Below are 17,298 nucleotides of genomic sequence, written 5' to 3'. Positions count from 1 at the left end.
CTAGCAATGATACACATTGAGTTGAAATATGTTTATGATATCCTAAGTCTGTAGTCCACTACTCTGCATGTACTGAGTGAACGATTTTTACTTTTACTAAGCCTCTAGAAAGGTGCAGACAAATACATATATCTGGACATACGTGGGTATGTTTGAATGTGTGCTTGCAAGTCTATGTGTGTTTGAGTGTATATTACCATGCAAGCATGAATGCATGTGCCTACACTCATATGAGTGTGTGTGTGTGTGTGTGTGTGTGTGTGTGTGTGTGTGTGTGTGTGTGTGTGTGTGTGTGTGTGTGTGTGTGCCTAGTAATAACTAGGGAACATTCATTATTTATTCAATACTCTGCCTTTATACAACACTACTCATCCCAGGAACCTTAGAAAAAAGAGCTGATATATAACTACTCAAAGCCAAAACAAGAAGAGAACTTGACTGTGGAAGGAGCAATCAGATATGCCGGAGTCTCCATCTGTCGGCACTTGTTGCCATAGTGTTCAGTGAATAGTGTCTGAGACATTTACAAGAAGAAGCAGTGGAGGAACAGAGCTCATCTAATCTGTGGGAAACTAATACAGACTCTGGACTGAAGTCTTTCTTTCATGTTTCCTGTCATTATAATATAGGTTGAACTGACACACTTAGTTGCCTGTTCTCTGAATTTAAAGCATGGCAAAGAAAAAGAAAAGCCGCTTAGCAGTCTTAATGGAAGATGGTGAGTAAGCAGTAATGCTAAGTGCTTCTTACAAGAGGAACATTGTGGTTTATGACATGGTGCTTTAAACAGCTTGCATGCAGTCTGACAGCGGTGAATATGCCAATAATATATGGTAATAAAATGAAATAATTAGTTAACATCATTGTCACTGTAGTAAACTCTTAAATGTGAGTTTTAAGTGATTTTAGTCACTGGTTTAGTCAATATCATTATGTTGCATATTAAGTGTATATTTTTTCTATCTGTATGAGAAGAGTCTAAACAAACCAATTAATTTATCAAGTAATATTTATTTCTCATATACAGGTAATGGCAGACTAAATATTTTAGACAGTTTTATTGAGTGGTAACACGTGCACACATAAATAGTTTAATGAATGTTTTAGTAAAATGTATCTATAAAGTTGTTACAAGCACACTGCAAATATAAAGTGAGATAAAATAAAACGCATATTTCATTTGCTGTCATTTGTACATTCTTTTCTGCCTGTGTGTTGAGTATGAAAACCACTCACTCTGTTTCATACTCGAGAATGTTTGTGTTTTTCAGAATTTTCAATATGATATTACAACATTTTTATAACATTTTTTTTCCTGTTCAGTTGGAATTGAAATTGATGGGAAGGTAGAAAGTGACACTGAAACGGAAGGTATGTGCATTTGGCTAGAATTTCCTGTTGTAAGATTTATTAAAAAAAAACAAAAAAACTGTAGGATTCACCACATGATTTGGCAAGAAAAGAAATACAAGTAGAGTTAAAATGTATGCTTCATATGCTGAGCATTATGATAAACATCCTGTCCTAATAGTGTTCCCTCTTTGTAATACAAAGGCTCTAAGCCATCATAAATGTCAGGTATAAACCACAAACTTGATATTTCATCCTTCCACAGATGTAAAGGAAACATGTCTTTACCATTTGTATGTCTTACCCTTGTCTTGCATTTTTTAGAGAAGACACAGTGATTTGTTATTGAACAAAACTGGTAATCCTTTCTGAGTATGTCATTGTATTCTTGAAAACAGATGGAACTAGTAACACGTAACTTGAAAAACTGAAATTCAGAGAGAAGACTGCCAAAGGCATGCCTTTCGGTGGATTTCAAATGTTCCTTTCTTAAACTATCTGTTAAGGTTTCTGTTTTTCTGAAATATGTAGACCAAACATTTTGTACAATAATATACTCTTAAGTATGATTAGAATTGTGTTTCTCTGCATTAGGAAAGACATAATTAATTGTGTTTCTCTGAGTTAGGGAAGACATTTTCTGAAAAAAAAATGCATGGGAAAATTATGAGAATTGCTTTGGGCAGTAGTTTCGGCTATAACTGCAGCCCATATAGGTTCACGATAAAAGAAAAATGCCAACTCTTCATGTCTTCACAATTGTATAATGACAAATAGACAGTAATGACAGAAATAATATCAGTGACCCACTCAGCCTGTTCATATAGGAATTACTTAGGAGTAACTGTGCTTGTTGATTATTTGTTGACAATCTTTTTATCTCTACTACAAACACCATTTATATCCTCTAATATCATCACACGTAGCTGAATGTGGAATCATTTATGATTTTGACACCTCACCACTTCAACCAACACAGACAACATGTTGTTAGTAAAGTAAACTTTGTGAGCTTTTCCTCTGAAGAGTAATTCCCTTCAGTCTCACCTTTACAGGCTGCATATTCATAGGGAACTTTCCTAACCTAAGATTATCTATTCAGTTACCTGGGTAGTCATCTAGATCGAACACTTATTTTCAGTAAACACGTAGACATCACCATAAAAACATACAGACTTAAACTTGCTTATAGGGTCTGAAATCTACTCTCACCTGACACTAGAAAATGTATTGCTAAAGCCATTTTCATCTGTAGAGTACAATCTCCCCTCTTGTCGGTCTTGTGTTTCAGTTTTACAAGAGATTTTACGTAAAACCTGCAGGTGTATTAATCTTTGTCACTTCACAGCCTTGTGCTGTGTTCACTGCAGCTGACACCTTAGCAATTACAGAACATGGCAAGTTCACATTGAGTTCTGTCCACCTTTGTAGCTAAGCTTTTCATCACTGATCACCAGTACACTTTTAATTTTACTCGCTTACCTTTAACAGCATTCATTCATAGTTTTCACAAGTGAAACAATATTCTGTAAACTCACATCTGCAGTCTGGAATGCTCTAGCAGATGACGTTAAATGATAACATCACTGTTTCTCATTAAAAGCTCTGAACTTATCTACCTAACTCTGTTCAGTACAAATTAATGAGGTTTGGTAACAAACCAATTTGTCCAGGGATATCTTCAGTTAAATATAGTTAAATATATTAGTAGGAGTAAAGAAGGTGAGGGTGGAGGTAAGGGTTAAATAGAGAGGGATGATTGCGATGAAATGAGGTATGGGCAGGGAGGGGCTTAAGGGTTTTATGCAAGTGAAACTGGGTAAGGAGTCACATTTTGGCATGAACTTGCTATACTGCAAGTTTATGTCCATGACAACCTAGAGGTAATCCATCAGACAGTTTGGATTAGTTGGGCATGGAGGGAGGTTTAATGGTTGTGTGTGTGTGTGTGTGTGTGTGTGTGTGTGTGTGTGTGTGTGTGTGTGTGTGTGTGTGTGTATATATGATGTCGCAGGTAGTCCTATTTTATTCAGTGCTCTTTAAGGCACATCAGAGTTGGTACCTTGGGGTAGTGTGGGGGCAAGTGGGGAGGCACATTGGGGGGGCATTGTAAAGCAGGGTTGGGGATTGTTTAGGAGGAGTATGGGGTTCCACAAGTGGAGTGGAGGCACAGCAATCATAGGACCATAGGAAGTCACTTGGCTACTGGCTCTATGACTCTCACAAGCTAGCCAAGTTTGAATAGGACATGCTGGAGGTATAGATTCATAACCCAGAGGCTTCCCATGCTTTGGAACAAGATCCCAGTTCGTATTAGGCAGAGCCCCTCATTGACTCTCTTCAAGAGAAATCTTGATGAGTGGATGGGAGATCATAAGTTTACCCCAGGGGTCACATCTGTGTCACTGCTAGACAGGGGCACAGTAAACTAATTCTATTATATAAGGGGACCTTCATTGTGTCACTACTAGACAGAGACACAGTATTCTAAATTTATTCTGTACATTTTTTGTACCATTTCATGGGGTGGCAAAAGCCACATCACTATGGCTAGGCTTACAAATGCCCCAGGGCAGATAGCCTAGTACTATACTTTGAAACGATGAAACATGCATCATCTATGGCTTTGAGTTTACTGGGTTATCTGAGGAACCTCTGAGTGACTTTATGGTTTGTTTCAAATCTGAGGCAAATTTGCCCCTCGTGTGCAGAATCTGACTTGTGCTTTGGGCTGATAACAATAGGTGGTTTGGTACATGTATGACTTTAAAGTAGGTGAGGTTGATAAAGCATTGTGGGTTGGAGGAGCTGGGTCCTTTGTAGGTACACGGTACTTAGAAGGTTTAAGTAAGGCATTTGGTTAGTTTGTTTGTTACTCCTTTCCTGGGACTAATAGGAGGTTGTACGCTATATGTATTCCTTTCAGAGTAGGAGGACTTGATGGGTATTGCAGGTATGTGAGGGTGGCAGGAGGAGTGGGTCGGGGCTTACTTTCTTACTTTTGGGGGGATTGGTGGTGGCTTGGCTGTCAAAAGGGGTAGATTGGCTGGAGATGGGACATGGGATTTTCCAACCGGTTTTAATTTGGCTGGTATAGTGTTATCAGGAGAAGTTGGGGGAATAGGGTCCATTTTCACTTGGTCAAGATGGAGTGGTATGGTTTGCTGATGCAGTTAGGCCAGGGCATGTTAGATGGGGTTAGAAGGATTAGATGCTTATGGCAGGATTTTGGGGTAACTTTTAGAAGTAGAGCATATGGACGGGTGTTGCTAGCCTGGTCATATTGCAGTGCAGCCATCAGGGGTTAGGAGATTGGTGGGATGGATTGTCAACTTGGTTTAGTTCAGGCTTGGGAACAATTTGGGACATTTCAGTCGGTCAAGGAGCTTTTAGCTGCACTTACTTCAGTTCCGTGGGTGACTGGGTTAGGTTAATTTACTACATTTTTGGGTGGTGTCTCAATGCTGGAAGAATGTGTACATTTTCTTTCTTTGCAGATGGTGGTGTTATGTTGGGTGTTCTAGATGTCGGAGTGATGCATAAGGCAGTCACTCATGATCACTGCAGAGGTCGTATCAGCTGATGGCCTGAAGCCAGCAGATATGGCGAAGGGCACAGTTTGTATCAGCTGGTGGGCATGAGGGAGGTTCTGGACATTGGCGTGGAAGGTAGTGAGGTTGCAGGTAATGATTTGATTATAGGTGCTCATTTAGGGATGTAGGAGTGGTATGGTTCGAGATTACTGTGGGCGTCAGATATACTTGAGGTAAATTTGGAGCATGGTGTTTAGTTAACATTAAGGGGATTGGGGGGTAGAACCTAGGTGGGGTGGAATTAACAGCTGAAGTTGGGTTGGTTTTGGGATTGGCAGGTAATAAGGTTTCCAGTCCATTAATATAGTAGTACGCTGTTAGGCATGTTGGATTTGGGTGGAGCTTTAGGTGTGCATTTACAGTTATCTATTCAGGTTACTGTGTTGGTAGACAGACTATGATATGGTGATAGGTCGCTGATATGCTTCATCGGGTGTGATGGGTGTTGGTAATGTTTCATACTAGTTTAGGGTTAGATGGAGTACTACAAGAACCATTTAATTACGCTTGAGGGAATTTTGTGGGTAGGGTTTTGGAAGCATTGTAGGCATGAGGGTGGCTTTGGACATTTTGGGAGCAGGTTGCTTTGTTTATGTAGGTGATAGAAGGTTTAAATAAGGCATGTTTTTGGAGTTTTCAGAAGTTGGCATGTTCTACTTTGTGTCGTGGCTAGGGTTTAGCCAGGAGGGGAGTTCAGAGGTAATATCAGAAAATGTGAGAATGACTTTAGTTGCTGCGTGGTATCGGTTGGTTGGAGGGATGGCCGGATGGCTCTTAGATGACTATTATATAAGGCTGCTGTTATGGGTTAGTTGCTTAATGCCATGATGGGGACTTAAAGCATGTTATGTTTATAATGGACAGGTGGTGTGATGTTAGGATTGTTACTGCTCTGACATTAAAGGAATTTAATTTGGTTATTACATTCATTGGGGTGGTAAAATGGGATGCAAGGTAACATAAGGATAGGCAGTTGTGTCTGCATAGTCTTATTGGTCGTGGGTTTTATGTTTGGTTGTACAGTTGGCTGGTAATGTCTTTTACATCCTTGAGGCTTCCGTTGGCTTTGAGATACAGATTATTTAGTTCATGTGTAGTGGCTATACGGGGTTATGAATTTATGGTTTGTTACACTGGCTTTAGGAAAGGGATCAGTGGTTTGTTTTCAATTGTTTGGGTAACTGGCTATTTTGTTAGTTATGTGATAGGGCTTTAGGAGGTGATGATACAGATCCATCTTAGTTACCAGGGATAGGGTACACAGAATGATGTTGGCCTAATGAATCAATGGTGGTTAGGTTGCTGAAAGTTTATTGGAGAGAGGGGGAACAGCCTTGTTAGGCTGGTAGGTGGAGCAGAGGGACAGGTGTGCCCTCTTCTGTTCCCCCTCTTCATTCCAATGAATTGAGAAATGAGGTGAGTATTGAGGTGGCTAGATAAATAAACAAGCGGGGGTAAGGGAGCTACTTCTTTGGTTGGCTGTTATTTCAATAAGTGATAAAGAAATGAGTAATGGGACACTGCTTTATAAGTAAAATAAGTGGGATGTGCAATTCAATAAATGGTATATGAAGTGAGTAGTGGGACACTGCTTTATAAGTAAGTGAGTTGGAGGTATGGACACTGCTTACTGGGTCAGGATGAGCAAGGTTACGCTGCCCTGATTAATATTACATGGATGTGGATGTTGGAATCCTTACTAGGTCAGGATGAGCAAGGTCATGCTGTCCTGATTAATATTACATGGATTTGGATGTTGGAATTCAATCAGCTATAGTGTGTTGTCATTTGTATTAATGAATACTGGATAACAAAGTTATGTTTATGAAAGTTTAATAAAGGTCATCAAATGTCATTCGGTGTGATGTGTTTATTGAAGGGGACCGGGACAATATCTCATTAACTATTTATTTATTTATTTATTATTTATTTATTTATTTATTTACATTTGTTGACCGGGAGTGTCCGACTGGACGTAGGTCCATTTTCAGCGGAGGCCCGGGGAGAAAAGCTCCACAATACTACTCAATACTAATACTCAACTAATACTACATTCTACTCTCTCCACGTTCCTAAGCCCGTATTCTAACACATCTCTTGACATATGCATTTTCTGTAATATAAACTCTCCTTTTTAGTATCAACCTTGTATTTCAGCACTTTTCTCTTTGCAATTCTGCATCTAGTTTATTACTCAGTGTGTGAATAGTGTTAATGCAACAAATATTGTACAGTAATTACCAAATAGGGGTAGGGTTTTGCCAAACATATAAATATTTATATTATTTAATTTGGTAGATTTTAGATAGGTAGGTCCTTTAATATACAAGTCTGTAAGATAATTCTTTAGGTGAGGCACAGAGCCAACAATGGCAAATTTAGGCTTTGGCACAGGGGTGCATGCCTCCCCCTTTTGCTACCTTAGCTTATTTACAGTAAAAGCATGGCACCAAATTTAAAAAGAAAAAAAAGGCTTAGCAAATTTTGAAACTAGAAATGTGTATTGCCAAAGCGGTAGATTGGCAGTACATTTCCAAACTTTGCCACTGCTGTTGGCAGTAAAGCTGGGAGGAGCTTATTGCGAGAGAGAAAACAGCCCTGCCTCTTCCTGCTGACTCATGATGTGATCTCAGTGCAGCCGCTACTGATTTGCCCCTCTTTGTTAGCAGCCACCAATTAGTACCATGGCTAAAGTGTTTATAAATAAATAAATACATACTGTGACTGAATTATTTGATCTGGGGTCAAAGCAAACAGGTGTTTTTGGGTGGGATATAAACTTGACAGTTTGGAATCGGGACCATATTGTAGTTTAATGGTTGTTTCCCATACCATTGCTAAACTTGCCAAGATACCCCTTACCAGAGCTCCCTTACCAGCCTCAGTAAGAATCTGAGATCCCTCATAAAATCCTCCAAACCTAGTTACGAAAATAAAAATTGCCAAAGATTCCAAAGACAGCCACAATGCATTCTATAACTATGTCAAGAATCTAAATGGTAATGCTTACATCTGCTCTGAGCTACAACAGAATGGCATTAAATATACTGATCCCAAGGATATTGCCAATATTCTGGCAGATAGATTCAATGCAAACTTCACCCCCTCTCACCCCCTAATGGGCCCATCTCAATACCAAAAGATTGCCAAATTCCGGTAATAACTGCCATACAGGTAAAAAATGCACTCTCCAAAGATAAGAATACAGCATCCATGGGACCAGACGATATTCCAAGCTGTGTACTACATGAACTACAAAATGAACTGGCACCTCACCTAAGTGTCATGTTTAATCATAGCCTCACCTCAGGCTTCGTGCCCACTGAGTGGCGCACAACTACGGTTATCCCACTCCACAAGGGGGGATCCACCTTGGATCCCAGGAACTACTGCCCCATCAGTCTGATGAGCCTGATCTGCAAGGCAATGGAACATATAAACAAAGACATTGGCAACCTTTAAGCACTGGACCCCACACAGTTTGGGTTCGTAAAGGGCCGATCTTGTCCCCTGAACCTGATTGACTTCTTTGAATCAGTCTCCAGAGCTGTGGACAAGGGTAAGGTGGCCCACACAGCCTATCTGGACCTCACCAAGACCTTTGACACCATCCCCCACTCTGGAATCATATCTAAACTTATTAAGCTGTGCATTAATCCCCAAGTCACTTGATGGGTTGCCAACTGGCTTACTGACAGAACCCACACTGTAAAAGTAGCTGACTCCAAATCCAGCTCCAGACAAGTGGAGGACCTCAGGGTTCAGTCCTGGGACCGCTCTTGTTTGGCATCTACTTCTCTGAAGTACAGGCCAGCACTAAGGTACTCTGGCTAACAAAGTTTGCAGATGACTGCAAACTGGGAGCCATTATTTAATCCCCAAATGATGTGGATATTCTTCAAAAGGGCCTTACAGAAACAGATGCTTGGTGCCAGAGCCATGGGCTCAAGCTCAATGCCAAGAAATGTGTAGTTATCCCCTTTGGGAAAAAGCATGTACCCATGAATTACCACATAGGTGGCAGTACAGTAAACACTGAAAGTGTGATAAGAGACTTAGGGACACAGGTGGACAGTGGTCTCACCTTCGATAACCACATCGCCACAACAGTCAGGAAATCCTTCTATGTGGCACACCTCATCACTAAGGGCTTTTCATCCAGAAAAAAGGAGGTCATTATCCCACTGTACTCGTCCCTCATTAGAGCCATTATAGAATACAATTCCTAGTTTGGTATGTAACTCTCAAGACATCTGCAGCAAATGGAAAGGCCACAGAAATACCTCACTAAAAGAATCACAGGCCTAAAGCAGATGCCCTATGCTGACCATCTAAAAAAACTCCAGCTGTACTCTGTCGCATATTGTCTACTCAGAGGCGATCTCTGCTTAACATACAAGGCCATGTCAAACCCAGACTGTTGGACATGCTACACTTAGTTCAGCATGTGAATTTTTACTACTGTTCCACGAGTATGTGTATGTGTGTGTTTAAAATGACCCAGTTAGGTATACCTGGTGACTCAGGCCCAAACCCTGTACCTTAGGTACAAGAAACAGGAGCCTGAATTCTCTATCCATACCACCACTTGAGGGAGTCCATGGCTCTCAACTGTCCAGATTTTCACAGAATGTTTGTCTCATACTTTTGGCCAGTTCCTTTTAAAATTTGTGGTTGTAAGGACCTGAGGGCTTCAGGGGAAGAGAGGTTTAGTGCTGCTTATGCAAATTCTGTTTGCATTGTTAGTAGCACAACAGGTAGTATACTTGCTTTTGATGCAGAAGGCTGTGGGTTCTACTCCCACAGTATGCAGATGAATTGCTGATACTGTACTGTGTTGCACTTTAAAGGAGGTGGAGGCTGCAGTCCTGAGAATGTCTTCCTTTGGAGGAGATAGCTAGTAACTATTAACCTGTTATCAGTTTGTCATCCATTCCATATTGCAATATTACTCACTTATGATTTGTTTTAGTGTACTATAGACAATTTAGTCTTCAAGGGCAACAGGCACTTTATTTGTAGATGGAACAATTAAATATAAAGCTGCTTGCTAGCAGCAACCTCTTCATTAGTTATAGATCTCTTTAATGTGGACTTATTTACATAATTTTTACTTCTGCAGAGATTGTGCATATTTACTGATATTGGTGGATTGTAATGACAAAAATTTGAGTACACTATCGTGATAGAAATTATCTGAATCGGGCAGTTTTGTTATTATTGGTTCATAAATTTTGTTTCATTGCTTACTGGAAAAATGTTCAAAACAGTAAATTTAAAACACGATCTAACAAGTGTGCTGTACTATACAAAGAATATATAATAAAATCCACAGTTGTTATACTGCACTGTTTGCCACTTAGAGCATGTTAAAAGGATGCAGGAAAAAGCAGAAGAATAAAATAAAAATATGGGAATAGATAGGAAAAAGTAATTTGAATATTGCGTAGAGGTCAAGATGTAGGGAACCATGGCACTGGGACCCTTTGCCTAAGGCACTATTTTGTCTAAGGTCATCTCTATCACCCCCTGCACATGCTTTCTATTGGTCTATTTTCCAAACCGAGCCCCCATTTGCAAATTTCCAGATCTACCACTGGCCAAGTCATATTGTTTTCCCTTTAGAGAATTATTAACAGCTTGCTTTTGACCAGGGGTGCTCATTCTGAATGTAAGTTGTGAGAGTTACAGCAGTAGTTGTGGGGCATAGGTTGGTGCAATAGATAGTGAGGATGTCTGCATAAAGGAGAATTTTCATTTTAAGACTTTGTGCAGTTCAAAAGAGCAGAAAGGTGGGAGCATCAGACAAAGTCCTGTGGAACTCCATGATAAACCGGACCTGTGAGGCGCTAGCATTGTCCAGATACATTTGAGATAGAGCTAGCATTGTCCAGATGTGTTTGTGAGGTACAGCTAGTGCTGTCCAGATGTGTTTCTGAGGTAGAGTTAGATTCACTGAAAATAGGGATGATGCAATACCAGAACTGCCAGTGCAGAAACAAAATAAGGATGGGAGACTGAGTTATAACCTTTGGTGGTATCTACAGATATGACGTCCATATGTTTCCCCAGTCCATGCCTCTATTGATAATATTGCTGAATCTCATTATGGCAGTGATAGTACTGTGGTGTTTGCAGAAAATTTGTTGGGTTTTAAGTAAAAAGCTTTTAGGATGAGCCAAAAACTTTAGCTGATGGTTAAAAATTTCTTCTACCAGTCTATATAGATGGGGCTGGAGGGAAACTGGATGAAGCTGATCAAAGGAAGAAGGATGAGAACATTTCAGCACAGGAGATAATAATAACTGATTTTCAAAGGTCCAGGAATGTGACTGACATCAGAGACAGATTGTGTGTGTGTGTATGTGTATGTATATATGTATATATATATATATATATATATATATATATATATATATATGAGAACGAGGGATTTGCTGGATTTTAGAAACCTGGGTTGAAGACCATCTCTGCTGCTAAGTTTTTGTGGTAATAGGTCATTTTTAAGAAGTTATTTGGATAAATGAAACATTATTGCTCTGAATGGGAAGAAATTAAAGCCAAATGATTCTACTTTTCAAGGCATTATAATTTAAAACAGTTAAAAGATAAGACGAAGAGGTGGGGCTCCTGAGTTTGATAAATGAGTGACCAGAGCAAATATGAAGGAAAATGAGTTCATTGTACTGTAGTATATACCAAGGAATTTTGGAATAACAGCTCATAAGTACGGCTAGGGTCTTCTAGAAATAGAATTGCTTGCCTTTACAACCTTCCAAAAAGCAACTAATTTCTTTCTTTCTTTTGTTTGTAGAAAGGAGATTTTAGCCTGTCTTGAACTGTTATGAATGTGTCCAGTTACTTGAATTCCCTCTGTGTCAGTTTCCATCTTTTTCACTGTTCTATGAAACTATGACTTCTAAAGACTGGTTTGTCATGGTTCATTAAAAACTTCTGACCATACCTTTCTCTCATATCTGGTCAGCAGCCAAGCACGCATTACATTCTTTAACATGGAAGTGAGACACACATCATAAAATTAAATTGGCCATAATAGGATATGAAAATTATAGGCTATGCAGTTTTCTGGGAAAGAATTGATTAGAAGCATAAACAGCTGTTCTTCAGACAGCACTAAATATCTAAACTCTGCCTTAGAATGTCCTAAAAGAAGTAACCCAAAGCAGTGCTTTCATATTTTAAGATGACGAAATATCACAAAATGTTGTATAAACCCAGTTTCACATACAGTCTAAACGATTAAAGAATGGTGATAGTAGTAGTAGTAAAATCTCAGGCTAGTTTCTGCTCAGACCATCTTTGGATAAGCATTGACATTGGTAGTGGTTTCGTGTATTATCCTTTTGAAGATATGGAGTACTACACATAAGAAGATCACAGAGATGTTGTCTGGAAACAATGTTTTATATTATAAGATTAAAATAATTTCAGAATGGTGCATACCATTGTTGCCAATGAGAACCTAAACAGGGACGTAGTTTCATACTAATGGTTGATATAGTGGATAATGGTGGCAGAGATCTAGTGATGCTCAATGCCATAAGTATGGGGCATCAGAATTTTACTCAGCTACTCACTTGAGATGAATTTGATTCTCAGCTAGAGCATCTTCTGTGTGGAGACATGCATGAATGGGCTCAACTTCTCACATACTTTGCAGAGAAATTCGTCTCCACCTGCATGACATATCATAGACACAGTTAAATCTGTAGCTTACCCTGTCGGGTACTTCTGTTAATTTTAGATGGGTAATTAATCCTGCTAATGTCAGAAACACAACAGCTGATGTAAAAAAAAAAGACACAAAGCTGGGGAATTGTTTCCATTGTTTTTATTGCAAAGGGGAGGAGAACTTAACACTTCCTTTTCATAGCAAAGCAAAGCAATTAGATCAGTCAGGGGTTTAAAGGCAATTGTCAACTTTTCTGGCAAATTTACATAAGCAGCAATACAGTGTTGAAATTCTAAGCTTTAAATGTTATTTATAATAGTTTGTTCATAGGTTCATAGGTTCATACTAGGCTATCTGCCCAAGGGCATTTATAAGCCTAGCCCATAGTTATGTGGCTTTCGCCACCCTTTAGTTTGAATAAAACTATGCCTATCATTTTCTTTCTGTTTCTGGTCCTCTGTCACTGAAGTAGTGGGGGTATATATCTCCACATCTCATCCATTGGTCCTCCTTCTTGAACAAGGCCAGGCCAGGCTCTGCCTCCTCTGTCTCTGTGTTTTGTTCCACAGCATAGGGAGAGTCTGGGAGAATCTCAAGTGATGAACCGCTCTATCCATAACCGTTCTATACTTAACCTCAAGGCTTAAGTCTCCCGCCTCTTTGTGTTTTTTGGGATCTTGATATTTGAGTCGTAAATCTGGGTGGCATGGGTTCAAATTTGGCATTATCTAGGCACATTCTGAGTCTTCAAAGCTCTGTGCATGAGACTGTGAGTTGGCTCAGTTCTTCAGTCTTCAGCATAAGACATATTTTTTATCCTTTATATTTTTTTACTTTGAGGCCTTCTGCTTTTGGCTGCATCAGGTGTCTGGTCGAGGAATCTTCATTCGAACGCATTGTATTGTCTCAATCATACGCTACGATGAGTCAGGACCTAGGGGGTGATGAGTATGAATCCCTCAGAAGGATCCTACCCTTCAGATAGAATTACTTCATATACTTTCTAACTACTTTAGGCTAAAAGGTGTTTAACTGAAGGCTACTGGGTCCCCAGATCCCCATTTCCCCCTTTCTCTGTTGTCCTATTTTTCTCGCCTATACCTTTCTTTTCCCACCGGGTTGCCAAATAATATGGTTTTTATGGGTAACCTTTTTTTCCCAAAGGGTTTTGGCTCTGCATTTTTGGCTGCTCCATTGGCAGAGGATATCTGGCACAGTGTCCTTCTGGAGTGTATGGCTGTGTATGATGCTGTTTTGCATGTCATAACTTTGCCAGTCATCCATAAACTTGCTGTGTTTGCTTGTACTGTGAAAGTGTACTTCAGAAAGTAGATGCTTAACTCTGTACCGTGTGGGACACAGTACTCTGAGGGACCTTAGGGTGACAGGCTTGTCCGACATGGGCCCTTCTCACAGTTCTTGCAACTGACCAGGTTGCAGATGTTCTTGTGATTTGCTAGTTTACATTTTGAGTGATTTATGAGTCCTTCATTGTGTGTTTTGAAGTTTTTAGTCGGGGATGAGGTCCAGGTAGATGCCTTTCCCTCATCAATGCCTCTGGGCCTGTCACAACTGTCCAAAAAGTTCTAGAGGCAGGATCTGCCTTGTAAGCCTGTACAAGCTTTTTGTTTCAGGTGGGGGCGGGATGAGGACCTCCAGCGAGATTAGTTTATGATCTGATCTCACCAGTGTGTTAAGATAACTTGAGTAGTAGCAAAAAATGTTGTGACATTTAGAGAAAAGTCAGTAAATATGCTTTCTTGTAAAGTATAAATGCATTTATCATTTTCAAGCCCCCACACACACACACACAGGCCAGAACTACAGAAAGAGAGTCAGGTGGCAACCCTATCAGCTAGGTGCACTGATACTGTTCATAAAAATGTCTTTTATGTTTAGTGTGACATCCTTTCAGAGAGGGGTGCATATCTGGCACATGCAGATCCATTGTAAGAGATTCCCACTGACTTTGAGTCAGTCCTTGCATTGTCAGAGAGCAACCATAATATACAGCTGAATTTACTTTAACATACATTTACTATTTGCCCTAGCATTAAGAACACCTAGAAAAGGAAATCAGAAGTACTTAACTGTGTTTAAATACACACACACGCTTTTGTACACATATACTTTATATACATATACAGAAACACACACTATGTATGTGTGTGTGTGTGTGTTTGCGCACGCATGCAATATGTGTGCATACAATGAATTATTTATAATAAACAACATAGTATAGTTAAGCATTATTAATGTATACATTCTAGTAAATGCTGCTCAGTGATTTACTTGGTCACTCACACATTGGCTGTGTTCCACATGCAATCTTGGTCAATGTCTTTCTGTCAGTATTTTTTTATTTGTATTGATAAGTGCATTTAATAATTGTTATTATCTTTGCCAGTATAGCTTATGTTGTGGCTGAAAAGGGTTCTGGGACCAGTTCACTTTCCTGGTTACCAAAGTATAAATAAATATGGAATAGAAAAAAGAGGGGGAATATGACAGAAATAATTGTGGAACTTAGTAAAGCACATTTTAAGTCTGCATCATTCATGAGAGAGAAACATCCTCCCACTGAAGGCAATGGGAAGTAGCAGACAGACTAAGTTTAGAGTCCTACTACTTGTCACTTGTAAATGTACAGCAAGGATTATTTACTGCGGTGAGAGTTTTCACACCTCAGCATGAGAGTATGGGGGAGGGTTTATCAAGTTTGTTAGGACTACAAAAGACTCCTCTTACAAAAAAAACTGTTTTTATCTGCTTTCTTTTTATACAAGTTTCATAGTTTCATAGTTTAGTACTAGGCTATCTGCCCTGGGGCATTTATAAGCCTAGCCATAGTGATGTGGCTTTCGCCACCCCATGTAATGGTACAAAAGTGTACAGAATAGATTTAGAATACTGTGCCTCTGTCTAGTAGTGACACAGTGAAGACCCCCTTACATAATAGAATTAGTTTACTGTGCCTCTGTCTAGTAGTGACACAGAGATGACCCCCGGGGTAAACCTACGATCTCCCATCCACTCGTCAAGATTTCTCTTGAAGAGAGTCAGTGAGGGTCTCTGCCTAACATGAACTGGGATTCTGTTCCAGAGTATGGGAAGCCTCTGAGTTATGAATCTGTCCCTCCAGCATGTCCTATTCATATTTGTGCTGAGGTTTAAATCTTTAGCTCTCGTGGTTCTGATGGATTTGGATTTTTTGAGGTGGAGCCTGTCCATCAATTCCTGATTGGACATGGCCTTGTAAGTCAGGCACAGATCACCTCTGAGTAGGCAGTATGCTACTGAATAGAGCTGGAGTTTCTTTAGTCTGGCAGCATATGACATATGTTGGAAACCCTTGATCCTCTTTGGTGAGGTACTTTTGGGGTCTCTCCAGCTGTTGCAAGTGCCGGGTGAGGTACATACCAAATGGGGCATTGTACTCAATCATGGGTCTGATAACGGAGGAGTATAGGGGTACAATGTCCTCCTTTGATCTGGATGTGAATACCTTCATGATAAGGTGGGCAAGGTAGAAAGTCTTTCTAACCACTTTGGCAACGTGGGTGTCAAATGAGAGGTCACTATCAACTTGGGTCCCCAGGTCTCTGATTACTTTTTCTGTACTCAGTGGGTTACTGTCTATGTGATAATTTGTGGGTACTTTGTTTTTCCCAAAGGGGATGACTATACATTTTTTGGCATTTAGTTTAAGGCCATGACTCCGGCACCAGTTGTCCGTTTCAGTGAGGCCTTTCTGTAGGATGTATGTGTCAGCTGGTGTATCGACTATGGCGCCTAGTTTGCAGTCATCTGTGAACTTTGTCAGCCACAACCCTCCCATGTTTGCTTTCACATCTGAGAAATAAATGCCGAACAAGAGGGGTCCCAGGACAGAGCCCTGTGGGACACCACTTGTGACTGGCTTTGAGTCTGACATGGCTCCAGCGATTTTGACTTTATGGGTTCTATCCTTTAGCCAGTTTGCAACCCATCTTGTGACATATGGATTTACATTTAAGCTGTTGAGCTTGTCTATGATGCCTGAGTGGGGTATTGTGTCGAAGGCTTTAGCCAAGTCCAGGTAGGCTGTATGAGTTCCATAATGATTCTTTCCATAGCTTTGCAGACCAGGCTGGTTAAGCTTATGGGGCGGTAGTTACCAGGGTCTGTAGAGGTGCCTCCTTTGTGGAGTGGGACCACTGTTGCTGTACGCCAATGTTCAGGTACATATCCTGTAGTAAGTCTAAGGTTAAATAGCATTTTTATGTGCAGGTTTAGCTCCTCTTGGAGTTCACGTAGCACGCAACCCAAGATACTGTCAGGTCCCATTGATGCTGTGTTTTTAGCTTTGCTGAGGGCGGTTCTCACCTGAACATCTTAGATGACAGGGAGGTTACATTCAGCTGGGATAAGTATTTCTTCTTTTGGGGGTGAGGGAGGGGAGAAATTTGCACTGAACCTGTCTGCCAGAATGTTGGCAATATCTGTGGGTTCAGTGTATTTTTTGTCATTATGAACTAACTCTGAGCATATCTGAGGGTTTCTGCCCAGGTTTCTAACATAGCAGAAGAAGGCCTTGTGGTTATCTTTGGTGTCCATAGCGATTTTTCTCTCAAAGTTGGCCTTGGATGTTTTTATGAGAGAACGTAGCTTTCTACTAGTGCT

At 40.2% G+C, this 17,298-nt stretch overlaps 1 protein-coding gene across 2 annotated transcripts in view; it reads left to right on the top strand.

The window, feature by feature from the left end:
• Positions 1–323: 323 nt before the first annotated feature.
• LOC122791245 (FK506-binding protein 4-like) overlaps positions 324–17,298 on the top strand; it is a 139,846-nt gene continuing 122,871 nt past the window's right edge. The window contains exons 1-3 of one of the 2 annotated variants that reach the window (XM_044058909.1): positions 324–718; positions 1,324–1,371; positions 4,848–4,850. In XM_044058909.1, coding sequence (XP_043914844.1) covers positions 673–718; positions 1,324–1,371; positions 4,848–4,850 — 97 coding nt within the window. In that variant the 5' untranslated portion in view covers positions 324–672. The remainder of the gene's footprint in view (positions 719–1,323; positions 1,372–4,847; positions 4,851–17,298) is intronic. The other variant, XM_044058910.1, reaches the window with a different exon arrangement.

This window comes from Protopterus annectens, chromosome 17.part0 (assembly GCF_019279795.1).
Source record: "Protopterus annectens isolate FY-2018-M chromosome 17.part0, PAN1.0, whole genome shotgun sequence".
Lineage (NCBI taxonomy): Eukaryota > Metazoa > Chordata > Ceratodontiformes > Protopteridae > Protopterus > Protopterus annectens.
This window is presented reverse-complemented; position numbering and strand designations above follow the sequence as displayed.